The sequence below is a fragment of the Tympanuchus pallidicinctus genome, unplaced genomic scaffold, assembly GCF_026119805.1.
Source record: "Tympanuchus pallidicinctus isolate F22 unplaced genomic scaffold, pur_lepc_1.0 scaffold8, whole genome shotgun sequence".
NCBI classification, from domain to species: domain Eukaryota; kingdom Metazoa; phylum Chordata; class Aves; order Galliformes; family Phasianidae; genus Tympanuchus; species Tympanuchus pallidicinctus.
Window position 1 is genome coordinate 15,712,158 of NW_026294802.1, and position 17,158 is coordinate 15,729,315.

At 38.1% G+C, this 17,158-nt stretch overlaps 1 protein-coding gene across 10 annotated transcripts in view; it reads right to left on the bottom strand.

The window, feature by feature from the left end:
- The window catches only part of ATF7IP (activating transcription factor 7 interacting protein), a 151,552-nt gene that overhangs the window by 103,523 nt on the left and 30,871 nt on the right, over window positions 1-17,158 (bottom strand). For 9 of the 10 annotated variants that reach the window (XM_052669148.1, XM_052669144.1, XM_052669143.1 and 6 more), the window contains exon 2: window positions 4,225-5,240. In XM_052669148.1, the coding sequence (XP_052525108.1) occupies window positions 4,225-5,233 (1,009 nt within the window). In that variant the 5' untranslated portion in view covers window positions 5,234-5,240. Of the gene's footprint in view, window positions 1-4,224; window positions 5,241-10,028; window positions 10,619-17,158 lie in introns of those variants that run through there. The other variant, XM_052669146.1, reaches the window with a different exon arrangement.

Sequence of the window (17,158 nt, forward strand, 5' to 3'; positions counted from 1 at the left end):
CTGAATTGGAGACATAGTGGGATAACAACTGACTACAGTGTTAGAACAGATGAACACAAGTTCTTCATGAAGGACAGGCTGTAAAGGCTTAGCAGTGGCAATGCTTTATGCAGGAAATGCTCAGAATTTCACTGTGGGGCCAGGCAATAGGACAGCTGGGCATTTCAGGACCACAAATGGCAAAGTAATGCATGCAGGATTGTGGTAGCCTCTCATCACAAACTACTTCAAGGAGAACTACTCGTTCAAGAAGAACAAGTCAATGGTGCTATCTCACATAATACCAGGCCTGGGGACTCACAGATGTACTTTTAACTGGAAGGGCTGTAAGTCTGAGCACAATCCAGCTGGTTTCTAGAGTGCACTGAAGGCAATCTACCAACATATTACTGAGACAAGTAGGGGAGATGCTCTGGTAGGTTTGTTATTCACAAACAAGGAAGAACTGGTCGAGGGCAGCAAAGTCAATAGTAAATTCAGCTGCAAGAACCATGTGATTGTGGAATTTATTATCTTGCAAGAAGTCACAAGAAATAACAGTCTAACCTATGCCTTTAGGAGAGCAGTTCCTACCTTGTTCAGACTGTACTTCGTTGTATCCAGTGGGAGACTGCCCTGGAGAGAAAAGGGGCTCCAGAGAGCTAGTTGTTCTTCAAGAGCAGCCAACTCAAAACATGCAAATAGTCCATTTTATCATACTGAACACAGAATCAGTGCGGAAGAACACTAGCATGGGTCAGCAAGGACCTTCTAATAAAGCTCCAATGTAAAAGAATTGCAGTAAGAGAACACTGCCCAGTCAAAAAAATATTAAAGCTTGGTGTTTTCCTCTATTTCATTTATTCTCAGCGTTCTTAATTTACTTTCATTTACTTCTACTAAATCAATGACTTCATAAAACTACCTAATATAATCCTGCACAATCATTCTTGAGTGGCTAGCTCTTTCTGTCAAGTTATGAATGCTTTTGTACTCACATATCACTTGGTAGTTAACCTCAGTGAGATTCCTGCAAAATTCCTCTGCAGCTCTTCATAATACCATCAGCAAACTGTCACCTCAGTAGTGACCTTTCATTTTCAATCTGTTGCTCAAGGCAGTCTTGAGAACAGATCTCAGTGGATTTACTTTCCGTCCTTCAAAAGATTATTTCCTCCATGAATACTTTCCACCCTGTCCCCAAACCATTCAGTTTCTGTACATTCTTGGCAAGATGTCACTGTGTTTGGGTATCAGAAATAGTTCATATACTTCAATCACATCTTCATTGCCAAGGTTTTTGAAGGTATGACCTCCCATTATAGAAATCTTAAGCATCACTCAACTACTATATACACTAATTCTCCTTGAAAAACAAAAGCTACTTACCTTTCCATTTAAGGAAAACCATTCTTTACATTACTGCTTAGTCACACTAGTTTTCCTCTGCATCCTGTCAAAGCTTTACTGTTTAACTGAACAGCTTCCACATACTTCCAAGATGGTATTCTTAAATAATTTCTATGCCATCTCCACAGATATAATTTTAACAGACCCCTTCTGAAAGTTGTTAACCATATTACAAGGCATTTATCCACCTGGTTTCCCATACAACATTGTTTCTGGTCCTGACAGCCTCTCTGATATTTGTTACTGAAACATAAATCCGTAAAAGGACTGCTAATTTCTGTGTTAAAATCCCGTTACATTTAGCACAAAATGGGACCCCAGAAGATTTCCTCAATATATTTCATGTAGAATCTATTATTTGGAAAAATTTGAGCTCCCTGCTTGGCAACTTAATGGGAAAATTTAAGAAGCTAGCATGCAGAAATTAACATGTTTCCACTATCGACAAAATACATTTCACTGGTCAGTATTCCTTTTAGAAACAGTTGCAATTACATTCATGCAACTATAAAAGTCTCCAACTGTTGCAGTTGACAGAAAAAAAAAAAAAATTACTAGTCAAGAAATTATTCTTGTCCAGAACAGAAAAAATATTGCTGGATACAATCGTTTGTATCATTTTGCAGACTTCTGCAAATAGTAGTCCAATATTCAGTATTCACTTATAACCTTTTGCTTCAGAGTTGAGACTTCTCTGTGACCAGTGTGCTTCTTTTTGATTAAGATGAGAAGAAAAAAAAAAGCCACCTTGTTATCCTAACTTCATTCATATCCAATGAGAGAAGCCTTAAACTGTGATAAGACCAACAATCACTGATTTATTTGTAACATTTTAGAGAAGGGATTTATAATGCACTACAACTTCTACATAAGTACATACAGTATTTTTTTCTATTCACCATATCCCACCCACAGACATCTTCCAGAAGATCTTACTTAAACGCTGATATCACTTTTGCAACTCCAGAGAAACGTGGATTTTAATATCCAAATAAAATTCTCTAAGACTATGCAACCCATTAATTCTTGTTTTAAATGGCATAAACCTAAAGGTTAGCACCAGAAAAGAAGGAAAGTCTGAAACATGGATAGAAAGACATTCTCATCTCCCTGTCTCCAGTTATTTATTCAAGACCCAAACTGCTATTACAAATTAGTGAAAGACAGTCTCATCGTCAGCAAAACAGAGGTAAGAAACTGGGTGTTAACTTCCCATAAACAAAGACAGCTTGATCTTGATAAATCTCTTGAAATCCTACTCAGTCAAGCATGAACGAATAGATTTGACTTAGTGCAGTAATTGATTCATAAAATGCTAACAGTGGTGCAGCTTGAAGCCACAGCTTTCTTTAACTACCGATAGAGGGCAACAACAATATAGCCATAAATTATTTATTGGTTTTATTTTGTCTGAAGTGAGACAGTAAGACAGAGTGCCCCATGCCCCCAAAATACTTACACATACAAAACAGTGTGACAGCAACAAGAGAGCAGAAACATCAGTTTAACATCAGGAATTTATCTGCTGGTTCTGCTAACTGCATGGAAAGACTGAAGTACCAGTTTCATTTACTTAATGCTTTTGAATGTCAACCAGTTGCCACAGTCACCAGACAGAAGTTGGATAAAACCACTATGAGTTAAAGTTAAATGGCATGAAAATAATCTACGTGATTTGTTTTTTTCTGAAACCTCTCTAGTAGTATCATTATTTGGTGAAAGAAATTTGAAACAAATGGGGGTTATGCTACGTCTGTATTACTAGCATGTTTTCATCCTTAAAATTTATGAGCATGTTAAAAAAAGTTGAAATACTTTCTTCTCCTTAGGAACAATAAGTTAGTACATTTCTTTTCCAATAAGTCCTGTACCACACCTGCCAATTACTCCCTTTTATATTCTGATGGGGGGACTGTGATAATTTTTGCTGCTAATTTCAGTCTTTCTCAGCCACAAATTCCACCCCTCAAATTGCAAGACTACATAAAAGTAGTGGGTAAGACTGTCTTTTGTTAGGCCTCTGAACATGCTTATGAGCACGCAAACAACAAAAACCTGGTGTATAGGTTCTACTTTTTCCTGCAATTACTTGAGAATGCGAGTTCCAGAAAGAATAAGAATGATAATATGGTATAAAAATGCTGCTTTTAGCTGTAGATATGGTATATGTGATTGATATATTTAAAGTCTGGATGCAGAGTTTGAAAGTTTTCTACATTCAGAATATGCCTGACATAAAATCACTACAGGAATATATAGTGCCAAAATAGAGTCCTTTAACAAAAATAGTTATGCAAGAAACGAGAGAGAAAAAGGTATGAACTGGAATACTGTTTGATTTATTGAATGCTTGTGTGTGACAATAACCCAACTTAATACTTCTTTTTCTTTCTTTTTAGAAATGGCAACAGGGAAGAAAAATACCATAAACGTGGCAAAAATTGATACTGGTCTTTGGTTAGGTGTTGGTTAGACCTTCTCTCTTTCTTGCTTTTAGGAGTTTCTCTATGATAAAGTATCATTTTAATGCCTTTCAAGTTCTTTATTTGCTGCTCACAATACTAATGCGAGAACAAATGCTCACACCAACAATGCTGAAGAATACTGGTAAAAATTTAAAAGCTCATTACTTCACTCAGTATGGTTTATCACCTTCAATTACAAAGACACTGATACGATTTTCACATGCTCCTAAAATTCATTACTTCTCCCGGTATATACCCAAAAGTGTGAAGTTCTTAAACACTGACTTAGAAACACATCAAACATATGTCATTTTAAGAAATGAACAAAATTCCAGATGAATCAAAGCTACCAATTAAAAAAAACTCCTACCTGGAAGACCTGACTTGTTTGGTAGTACCACTTCAGCATGCTCCCTCTCATCGCAAGGATCCTCTTCATCAGACAGCACTAAGAAAGCCTCTTTTGGCAGACTTTCATTGCTTTCCTGCTTCAGTGGTGAACCCAAACAGTTGTCCATCTTCTCTTCTAAATCTGGGGCTGTGTCATCCACTGGCAGCAAAGAGCTTTTAGAAAAACAGCTCATCTCCTCTTCAGCAGGAGCTAGTTTTTCCAAAATTGGAATAATTTCATCTGCTTCTATAGAGTCAGTATTCTCCAGGATACTTTCACTTGACTCATCTACTGCCTTCTCAGCTACGGTTTCTGAAAGACCTGCAGTGCCATCCCCTTGATGTTTTGGTTCCTGATCAGTTTCCATACTGCTAGAGATAGCGTCTTCCCCAACAGAATCTTCAACAATTACTTCTCCAGCCTTCTTCTTGTCTTCAACAGGCGAACTAGAAATAATAGTTAAGTCATTTGTTTTTCCTTTCTCTTCAGATGAGGAGCTATTATCACAGTTTGATTTACTGTCACCTTCTGATGAAGTGTCACTCTCTCTTTGGTCCAAATGATCTTTTATGTTATTTTCTTCATGGAAGTTAACTTTATTGCTACCAAGCACTCTGTTTTCAGCCTCACAAACTAATGCAATATCAATATCTTGTTCATGAGTAATATTCTCTGGAGAGAGAGGTTTAGGTTCTAGGTCACTGACTATAATTTCTGCCCTACTTTCAGGTCTTTTGATTTCACTAATTTCATTAGAGTCCACTAGGCCATTAACTTCCCTCTTGTCCTCCGTACAGTCTGTATTGCTTAAAGGAGAATTTAAATCAGAATCGCCGTTCTCGTACTTTCCATTTAACAGTTTAACTTCAACTGTCTTCAACAGGTCTTCCTTAGCCTTATAGACAGCCTCAAGTTGTTGTCGATCACTTGCTCTCATCGTTTTTCGTGCTTTGAAGACTTTTTTCTGAGGTTCATCTGTGCTATCCATCTTGACCCTTAAAAAAAAAAAGTTCCATAAGACTTGTGAAGGCCATTATTATTTCATTATTATTATTATTATTGCAGGAGTTTTAAAGAAAAGACTATAGCTGAAATTTGCTTTTTTGCACATTTTAAAGGAAACTGGTATAACTATCTACAAAATCCAAAACAACTGACCAAACGATTAAATTTTGTTTCTCCTCATGAAAAGCAAGTGCAGATTTCTACGTATGTTAAACAAATACAAGCATGTAAAACTCACTGAGATGACACAACTACTTTAATGACGTGTAGTAACACAGACTAATCAACTCAGTATCATTACAGCAGAGATACGATTACGTTTCTAGCTAGAATGGGTATTGAGCCAATGTAAAAGCAAGCACGCTCTTCTTTCAAAACATATACTGTCTTGCTCTATCAGTTGATAATTATTTTACCTTTCTAAATCTACGTAATGTCAGAAGTTTCAGACAAACTTGGAAACAAAATCAATCTAACTGGAATAAATGACAAAAATAATTATATCAGATAACTAAGAAAATTTCAATATATTGAAAGAATTTGTAATGAAATAAAATATATTTTTTTTTTATAAAGGACCTCTCAAGATCATCTATTCAACCATTTCACATCTGAGAATCAAGTGCTTATGCATTTGGGTCAGATTAAGCTGCATCAGCAGAGATCATAGAATCACAGAATCATAGAATCACCAAGGTTGGAAAAGACCTAAAAGATCATCCAGTCCAACCGTTCACCTATTCCCAATAGCTCCCACTAAACCATGTCCCTCAACACAACATCCAGCCTTTCCCTGAACACCCCCAGGCTTGGTGACTCCACCACCTCCCTGGGCATCCATTCCAGTGCCTGACCACCCTTTCTGAAAAGTAATACTTCCTAATGTCCAGCCTGAATCTCCCCTGCCGTAGCTTGATAGTCCTAACAGATTATATATTGCTTTAGCATTAACTGATTAATCTTGTTGGCCATAAGACAGTACTGTGCTCTTGCATCCAAGAAGGCCAATGGTATCCTGGGAGTACATTAATAAGAGTGCAGCCAGAAGGTTGAGAGAGGTGATCCTCCTCTTGCACTTTGCCCTGGTGAGGTCACATTTAGACTACTGTGTCCACTTCCGGGTGCCCTGGTTCTAAAAAGACAGGCATCTCCTAGGAGTCCAGTGGAGGGGCACAAAGATGATAAAGGGCCTGAAGCATCTCCCATATGAGAAAAGACTGAGTGACTGGGTCTGCTTAGCCTGGGAAAGATTGGTTAATGATCAATGTTTATAAACATCTAAAGGGAGGCGAGACGCAAATGGATGAGATCAGGCTCTTCTCAGTGGTGAGCAGTGATAGCACAAGGAGTAATGGCTGAAAAGTAACCTGTTCAAGTGTTGCACTAATCCCTCTTGGGAATTTTTTTCCAGCCTGAACCTCCCATGCTGTACATAACTCTTAGCCACTGCACCATGGTACCATTCTACAGCACTACAGGAACAGTTTGGATCCGCTCTCTTTATAAGCAGGCTTGTCTACAACTATTCAATAGCTGTATGACTGGCCTTCAGCCTTCTCTTCAGTACATTAGAGTTGTCAACCTCTGTGTGTTCCTCATAGGTAGTCTGGGCTTCTATTTCTATCTTTTCAGTACTCCTCCACCAGATACTTCCCTATTTACCCCAAGCAGCGTTTGGTTTTTTTTTGGTTTTCTTTTTGTTTTTTTTTTTTAAATGAAGGAAATTATTTAGTATTTCTATGTTGTTATATTAGGATATTTTAAGATGAATTTACAGTCTAAGGTAAAAGTTCAACTGTCAAGATAAAATTCTAGACTTTACAACCACAACGTATTGTACTATACGAGCAAGGCCTTGTATCACCCTCAGTTACCATAACTTGTCAAAAAGCACAAGCAAGATGATAAGAGATATAAGTTGCATTTTTTCCTCTTTGTTTTCCATTTCTTGTAAGCATTGAGATCTCCTATCATATTATTTTAATTTTTTTTTTCTTGACAATCCAGAATTCTTGTATTTGTATAACTGATAGTGCTTAAATAACAGATCCATTCACACCTTCTCAACAGATCAAACAGGCCTTCAAAGAATTTATCAGCTGCTTATAGACTCACAACTATACCTTGAAAATATGCTTTTCTGCATGTCTGAAAAAGTTCCTGAACATGACTGCCTATTACTTTTATTGCCACTAGTGGGAGCAAAATGCAACACTGATTTGAAAACTCCATTTACTCATTCTTAGAAAACGCTCTCATCCCATAACCACTTCCTACCACACCAAAAAAAACCTCAAGGTAAGTTGTTAGGAGCTTTTCAAGGCTGCCTACACACTAATACAATATCTTCATATTCCTCAAGAAGAGAATACAAGTAAAGTACTAATTTAGCACAGTTTCAAAGTGAGAACAAGCGTAGAAAAGCCTATTCCAGATGCATGCATGCTTCAGAAGTATGTATTTCAGAAGCATGAAATTTTTGAAAGTATATGTCCTTCCTTCTTGAGAACATGACAAGGAAGTTTGGTGTTTTTTTTTTCACATAACTTTAAAAGCATGCATCAGGCTGCCACATAATACAGCACTGATCATCATACTCACGGTTCTATGATGCATGCTGTTACAGATACATAGAGCTAATTCAGGGGGGAGAAGAATGCCCAGGCTTGGCTAACCTTGAACATTTCTTCGGACTCACGATAAGTGAACTGACTAGTAAAAGCCTTCTGCTAATCTATTACAAAGATATAGGGCCTCACACTCAAAATTAAGAGAGAAAAGTACGTGATTTCCCTAAATACAATACTTTATTTTATGAGCACTACACGGATCTTATGTCTTTGAAACTTCATACATCACAGAATTTACAATCTTACTGTGATCAAAAGGTATTTTAACAGATTAATAAAAATTCTCACTCAAAACTTAAAATCAAGTTCATAAATACATCATTTGTATAATCATAAAATATAACTTAAAGCAAAATAGTATTTCTATTCTCTATAGTTTCCTCAATTATCTAAACTATCTTTCATTCACATATATAACATAAAATAAAGTATAATGAATTACATTTCCTTTTCAAATTTGCCAAAAGTAACAGTTTAAATTCAAATATCACAATACCTTTTTACATCGATGCATCTTTTCTGTTAGAATAAAAATACCAAGGTAATAAGCTTAAATTTCTAATACATTAAAAAAAAAAGGTGTTTTATTTACAGCTAAATTTTAAAAAAAGACAAAGCTGTAATACAATTTACAAATTCACTGTAGAAAAAAAAAACGGAATTACAAAATTCAATTGTCAGACAGTTATTTGAGTAACTCGTATATTTTCAGCTCAATCTCACAATCTTTTGCAACCAAAGAATGCCCCAAAAAAGCTACAGAATATAAACATAGGTGAGATTAAAAGATAAAAACTAAATGCTGGTTAAGTATCACGTATCACTGCAGACCAGACTTAAAATGCTTCCAGCCGTACCCACAAGGGAGCACACTGCAGCCAAATAACAGATCTCATGTGAGAGCTGAATAAAATAAGATACAAATAAATCAGTAACCAGTTCAGACAGGTTTGGTTGTATACGTGCAAGCCAATAAGCAATCACCTTATAAATACTTGCCTTCCATTCGAAGTGGTAAAGTGGTTGCCTTTCAGAGGAGGTTGTATGAATTCAGACTTGCAAAAATATACTTCAAACTCTCACCGCTTAAAAAATGAATGCATTTAATTTTAAACTCAACAATTTAAAGTTTAGCTATATTTTCTATACGTTTCTCTTATATAATATTTGGGTAATTTCAGTTTTTACTCATCACATTTGTGACTTGGTCATGAGGGACACAAACCAATGACAAGGTACCTTTTATTTCAAGAAAAGGCATTTGTTTAGTGCAGTACACAATGAGTCCTGCATGTAGAGCTAAGCGTGTCAGGGTTAAATTCTGTAAATAGATTGGTAGAATTTGCATGTTTGTTTTTGTTTTTGAATAGTTCACCAAAAAAATGATCAATTTTGAAACACAAAATACCACGAATATTTGTTCTGTAAGAATTCTTCACTTTAATCTTGAAAGTCATATGTACTTCAGGATTAGAAGAAAACACATCATCAGGCACCTCCTTCAAATAACAAATCTGCAAATATTTCCCATTACCAAATATGCAATACACAGTAAAATCAAAATGTGCCAGTGTAGTTAACATACAAAGGGCTTCTCTTTCAGCCAACCAGAAAGCCTTCCCCCCACTTCCTCCGATATACATCTTATTATTATTAGTCTGCAAAGAGATTGCAGCTCTACAACAAAAAAGGAATTAGCTTAGCTGCAATGGACCAGCCTATAATCGAGTGCTCATAGGAGCAGCACAGGATATGCTCAATATCAGCCAATCAGCAAGCAGCTGCCTGAATCCTGCCTGGCAACAGGCAGCGGACAAAGAGAAGGTCATGGAAACACACTGTGGGGAAGAAAGCTGAAGTCCTGCTCAATGGGCTTTGCATAAGATCATCAGTCTAGAACAGCATTTGCACAAGATTCCTACTTTAAGCTGTACTGGCCAAAAACACTGCAACCATAAACATTTGCAAAAACACAAAAAACATAAAAAGGCAGTGAAAAGCCTTTTATCAGGAAAACCAGTGTCTTAATATGCAAGTCTACTTAAAATGTAGCATAGAAAATTAGTGAAATGGAGACAGCTCATGATCAGGACTACGTTGTTCTAGATGGAAGAGTCCCCGAGAATCAAAGCAATGCACAAAACCTACCTCTTAAACAGCAGCTCATAAGAAGCAGTTTTCAGTTGAAATCATCTCTAGCAATATAAGTGAATGCAAGTTGTCATGAACCATTTTCAAAGAAGAAAAAATAAACTGGTATTTTTCCAGAACATGTGCTGAAATAGAACATCAGTGGTATCTTTTGATGCCGCTAACGCTTGTCTGCTTATCACACTGTAGGCACAGTACGACACGATCCATAAACAGCTGTACCTTAACACATAAAAGACACAATAAACACAGCTGAGGACATATAGTAAGTGAAAGCAGTATTTTTTCTTTCTCACCACAGGTAATGAATTTTTGTGCCTTTTAGGCTAGTATGAGTGTTGGCTGAACAGAGCTAAAGAAAAATGTGCCATTTTCTGAGAGAAATGACATCACCCCGTGTCCTATTTCACCTAGTCTACAAACAGCAAGCCGAGTTTCACTTTAATTAAGGCTCTAGCTTATTTCTAGCCGTACTTAGAGAGGGGACTATCAGTGGTCGTTTCGACACCGCGCAGCGCTTCCCACAGCAGCAACTGCAGTTTTTCCAGCGCACCGCAGAGGGAGACGCCCGCGCAGCCGCCCTCACCTCCCGCGCAAGAAGCCAGGCGGCAGCCTCGGCCCAGCCTGGGGACCGAGCACCAGCCTCCGATTGGCTGGATGGAGCAGCCAATCAGACAGCGGCTATTCACATTCTACCCAGCAACAAAAGCCCGTGAGGCCACGCGCGAGAACTCCAGGATAGGAAACGCTTTGCCAGGTGTGGAGGGTGAAGGGAAGTTAGGGAGTTTCTACTTAAGAGCTGGAGTTTACAACACTGTTAGCCCTTGAGTGTAGTCAGAAGGTATTTTTAATGCATAAGGGCTCTTTAAGTGCATGAGGTGGGAAACCACAGAGCACCCAGGCCTGTACAAACCTAAAACAAATAAGCAGTGCCTCTCCTGAGCACGTGCTTATTGACCTACTACACACTAGGCAACGTCCATTTTTTCAGACAAGCCAGCTGAGTTTCTGATCCAAGTGTTGGATCATAAAACTGCTGTGAACCCATGTGGGCTTAAGCATAGCACTTTTTAACCTCTCCTCTGTTACTGGGCAGTGCTTGCGCTCCTCTAGCATTCCAGTAGGAGCATCAAAATGAGTTCTTCCTGATGACTAATGTGTCCTCTGCCTTGGAAGCACTGGGGACTGCACTTGCACACTGCCCTTTGAAGAACCAGCTCAGTAAAACGTGACGTTCATATTGATCTATGCTTATCAGACAAATACCCAAACAAGGCTATGGGTCTAATAAACCAGAGTAAATCATAGAATCATAGAATAGTTTGAGTTGGAAAGGACCTTTAACATCATGTAGTTCCAACCTCACTGCTATAGGCAGCAGCACTTCCCTCTAGACCAGGATGCCCAAAGCCTCTCCCAGCCTAGCCTTGAATATTTATTGGGAAGGGACATTCACAACTTCTCAGGGCAACTCTCTGGACACTGTTCCAGTGTCTCACTACCCTCAAAATAATTTCTTCCTAGTTTACATCTAACCTCTTCCAGTTTAAAACCACTTCATCCTGTTGTTACATGCCCTTCTAAAAAGTCCATCCCCAGCTTTCCTGTAGGACCCCTTCAGGTACTGGAAGGCATTATAAGGTCTCCTTGCAGCATTCTCCAGGCTGAAGTTCCCCAGCCCTCCGAGCATGTTCGTGGCTCTCCTCTGGACCCACTCCCACAGACTGATGTCCTTCTTGTATTGGGGGTTCCAGAACTGGACACAGTACTCTAAGTAGGGTCTCACAAGAGCAGAGGGTCGGAATCACCTCCCTTGACTTGCTGGTCACACTTCTCTTGATGCAACACAGGATACTTTTGGCCTTCTACAGTATCATTTCAGACAAGCTGAGTGGTCTTGTGTGGGCTTAAAAATTGACAGCTTCATATACAAACTTGAATTACAGTATTATCAGTTTGGTACCATAATGAAGGACAAAATTGTCCTACGCCATTCTTTATATCCAGGAGGTTGACATCACCTCTGACTGGCTCGTAAATCCATTTCTCATCCTAACAGAGTAATTTTTAGAGCCCTTTTCCCACTGGGCATGGGAGCAACTCCCTCTTACGTCACACATCTAATTGCAAATGATTTTTCAGAATTGTCCTTATGTTATTCATTAGTTTATGGTTATTACACAAAAAGCAGATACTTTAGATAACGGAAGAAAAGAAAAATGAGAATATTTTTAGACAGTACTTTAGTTAAATATTCCAGCTAGCCTCATACAAATCACTTCGCTATGACAGAATCACTAGTCTTTAAAAGACGTTAAATTTCAGCTCTGAACCTTGTTCTACAAGAAGCAAATAGACTTGGCTGTCTTCACTATTTACAAGAGTCACTTTGATCATTACTCTCTTAGAGTAAAACTGCTTGAGTACTCAGCCAGAGCAACAATGGTAGTTGCTGTCTGTCTTCTTACTAAGGTGTTGCAGATTTCAACTTTTATCAACAACTCAAAACATCGGCTTTCAATTCAGCTGTGTGAACTTCATATGCAAAAGAAGAACAGCTGTTTCAATTTCTCTAACATCAAAATTCAACATTCTCAAGAGAGTTGATTTTTAGCACAAGATAAAGCACTAAGTATGTTTCTTTCTCTAAAAATGAACTCAAATTTTATACAAAGTTTAATTTGTGCATTTTCAGATACATCTGTGAAATGTTTGATTATATATCACAGAATCAGAGAACATCCTGAGCTGAAAGGGACTCACAAGGATCATCAAATCCAACTCCTGGCTCTACACCGCAGTTATCTTCAGCATGAACTAACAATTACAACATTCTAAATACGAGACAGAACTAGTAATTCCACAGAAGTGACCCTAACTGCAACAAGGCATTTATAATGTAAAGTCTACACAACTTCTGATAGTGCAAAAGGAAATCCTGAAGAATCTGAATTATTCATATACATGTAGGCTGAAGAAAAAGGAAAATAGAAAAATTATAAAAGTAATGCAAAATGTTCAATTTACATTTAAGTTTTTATATACATTATAAAATCCAATCTAATCCAGTCTTTTGTCCTTTCATAGGTGAATTTTCAAGTGATAATTTAACCGACTAAGGATGTGCAACTACATGATGCACCTGACTTTCAAACGTTTGCAACCTAGCATCAGTCTCATCCTCTGAAATCAGGGCACCACTCTTAAGTGACATCAAAGGTCATTAACCAAATGCTACAGGGGAATTAGCAACAAAAAAAAGTGATGCTGATTTTAAAAGGCACTAAATGCTTTCCATACATACAAATATTATTTAGAAGTTCTTTGCAAAGACTATTTTCTCAGTGGCAAAGAACAATATTATAAAATACACCTAAAACACCCGCTGGTCAGTCCTTTGTGGGAACTCGCCGCTTATTAAAAAGTATTATCAGTATGACTCTAGGGAAGACATAGTTTCTCAAGAGTGGGGTTTTTTTTGTTGTTGATGTTTTTTTTTTCTTATTGGACTTATTTAAACCACAGCTTCTACAAACAGAAGTCACTGCTGAACTCTCAAACTCATCACATCTTACTGAGGGAAAGAAGTCTTCAAGATGTGAAGGATCATGTTCCCATAATTTCAGCTAATTAAAACGTGGTAAGGACTTTCCATAATGTTTTCCATCTGGGGGAGCTGGAAGGCTGCTTACTCATTTTCACGTGGCACGATGGGCTGTCCTTTCAATGCCGGAAGCACCCAGAATGGAACCCCCGCAGCGGCTCTGCTCTGCACCAGCTGGGTAAGGAGCCGAGCCTTGCCTTCCTCAGGCTGATGACACCTGACAGCAGAAAATTTGCATACCCGCTCAGGATTGGCTGCGAAATAGTCGCTTTGCATCAGCCAATCTGCAAGCGTGTAGCTGAGTCACCACCAGGAGGCCTGTGCAAATCTGCCCGGCAACAGGCTGAAAATAGAGCAGAACGAACCAAGGAGCGTCATCAAGACTGGGTGTGACGCGATGCCTCCTTGCCTGGGACTGTGACGTATACATGTAAACACAACGCGCACAAAGCCCGTTTCACAACTGTTGCACTGCGGTGCTGCTGTCATGCATGACCCTGCTGTGAGAACACGAAATAAGGGAGACATGGTCTTCAAATCTTATGCCCAAAACAGAGACATTAGGTGAGGATATCATACGCTTACGCTCTCGGTTTCATGTGTCTTGTTTGTTGGTTTTAAATAGAAGTCTAGAAATCTAAATAGAAGGTCTAGAAGTACTGCAGTCATTATCTTTTTAAATTAAATTATTACAGTCTGCATCTTTTCTTCTTCTTCTTCTTGAGGGCTTGAGCACCTACCCCATCGGGACAGGCCAAGAGAGCTGGGGCTTTTCAGTCTGCAGAAGAGAAAGTTCTGAGGGACCTTACAGCAGACTTCCAGTACCTGATGGGGGCCTATAGGAAAGCTGAAGAGATATGTTTTAGATGGGCATGTAGCGACAGGACAAGGGGAAATGATTTTAAACTGAGAGTACATTTAAACTAGATATTAGGAAAAAATTCTTAATTGTGAGGGTGGGGAGACGCTGAACAGGTTGCCCAGAGAGGTTACGGATGCCCCTTTCCTGGAGGCATTCAAGGCCAGGCAGGATGGGGTTTTCAGCAACCTCATCTACTGGGGGGTGTCCCTGCCTATAGCAGAGGGGTTGGAATGAGATGGTCTTAAAGGTCTCTTCTAATCCAAACCGTTCTATGATTCTTCATTTTTTAAAGCAAGCATTAACAGAAACTCATTCTTACTCATTGTGGTTTATATGCCATGTCACTGTGGTGATGTAAATGGAAATTGAGTCATTTACTCCACTGTAGTGGATGTATCTGAATCTTCATCAAATGTGGACTCTTACCCCTGAAGTTAGACTTTGTGGGCTCCTGTGCTATCCCTTGGTGTGCCATACATCGTGACAGGTACATCACAAAAGTTTATGCTCTCAATCTGAGGACAGTACTGGACTTGGAAAGGTGAGAAGGCTGAACTGAGAAATGAGACTATGAATAGAAATCATCTTGTTAGAAAAATGAAATACAAAATGGGGTTAGTGCAACTCACAAAAAATATTATCTAAACAAGCGTCCTACAAGTAACTTAAATGTTGATCAATCTGAAAAACATTATTTTCTACTCAGGTGTATAATCTACACAACGTCAGTTTTCAGCACAACTGAGTTGTAAGCATAAAGTCAGGAGAACTTCCTGAAATTTCTGAACTGTCCAATCAACCACATCTGCCTGCAGGTTTCTATTTCATGGAACTGGTCAGGCACCATCTGATCATATCTGGTACTTAAAACCATCCGTATTTTTTACAAGGTTGTAGTAAATAAAGGGACACAGAAGAAAGGTAGTCAATGCAGACAGTCACACTGACCACTGACAACAGCTGACAGCTGTTCATTTCCAATGAAGTGGAATCACAAAATTAATGAGAAGTCACAGAGGAAATGAGATAGAATAAATCTTCAAATTACCAGAAGAAAGAAAAGAGGGAAAAATTAATCACTTTTCATGTAAAAGCGACAAGTTACAAAACCTTTATATCCTTTTCACCTATTAGAACTATCTGTCACAAGCATTCTGCTTTCAGGAAAGGTCACTCACTCAGTAGATGTTAGCTGGCCTCTGCTAATAATCTTTATTGGCAGTTGTGACCACAAGACAGTCATTCATTGATCAATAGAAGCTAAACTTTTTCCACAAGCTGAGGAAGGACAGGAACTGAAAAACAAGCTGTCAGCCTAATAATCTATTCACTACTAGGTTCAAGAAGAAAAAAACAAACGTTTTCAGTGGTGTTAACCCAGTGCATTAATATGCTAAGAACACCAGGTAATGCAGGTAATGGAAGTTTTTGTAATAAGCAGTCACAAAAGTTTCTATGATAATTTCTTGTTATAATAAAGAATGCAATAAAATAAGATTCTATATAAGTGGACAGTAATGGATTAAATTATCTTGTGTCAATGGGCAGACAATTTTTTTCTGTATTTGCTGCTAGGCAGAGATTTGTCACATGTCCGAAACTGTAAGAGTTTGGAAGAAAAAATTCCCCAAGATATTACACAAAGCACAGTTCAGATGCTTAATAATCAAACATATAAGCAATCACAGCATTGATGATTTGTCAATTTAACTCAGAACAAGCTCTGCAGACACAAGTTGTCTGACTTAAATTAATTCTTTGCTAAATTGAACAAGGAACAGGAAGCAGAAAGTAGACAAACACAATGTGGTTTCTTTATGTAATTCCACGAACAGAAACAAGAGGTCAAGCACAATACAACTACTTTCAAAAGGATTTTTAATAGTAAAAAGTATCCTGAAACAGTAGTGATTCTAGCTACATCCTTCCTTTCTAGAGCTTTCAACCATGCCCCTTCTTTTCTCACCAGACTTACTACACAGTCAGCCTTACAATCTCATTATATACAATTTGTTAGAGTTCTTTCGAGACCAAAGAGTATCTTACATTTCATTCTTAATGTATAGAATACTCTGATCACCTAGTACTATCTCCTTAAGACAGCTGGAACTCAATGTGGGTACATATAAATTTTGAAATAAAGTTGGTCCTAAGCAGCACAATTGTATGCATCTGCATAGGCGACACTTAACGATTTCTGAGGTGCTGACTTGCATGTAATGCTAGTATACTCATATCAACTCATTTATACACTCTAAGAAACAAAAACACCTGATCAAAAACAGAGGAGGATGACGATTTGTATGGAAAGTTATCACTTGCAGTTGGATGAAAATAATTTTGGATTTGGTTCTTTAATATTCATCCTATCCATGTCATTGACTAAACCTTAATAACAAAATTATGTCCACCCACATAAACTGTGTTGATATTACATTACACAGTATTCTATTGTATGAAGGATGAAATGAAGCAAGAATATGATGCAAGCACTTGAGATCATGAAGTTTTATATGAACTCAGATTAGGGATTTCACATTAAAACCATTTTGATGCTATTTTAACCAAGTGAGCACAAAGTAACCCAGCAAGCAGAAGAAATCTTAGCCCAGATCAGCTGTCTGATGCCATAACCATGAGGCTACTCTTAATGCTTAAATC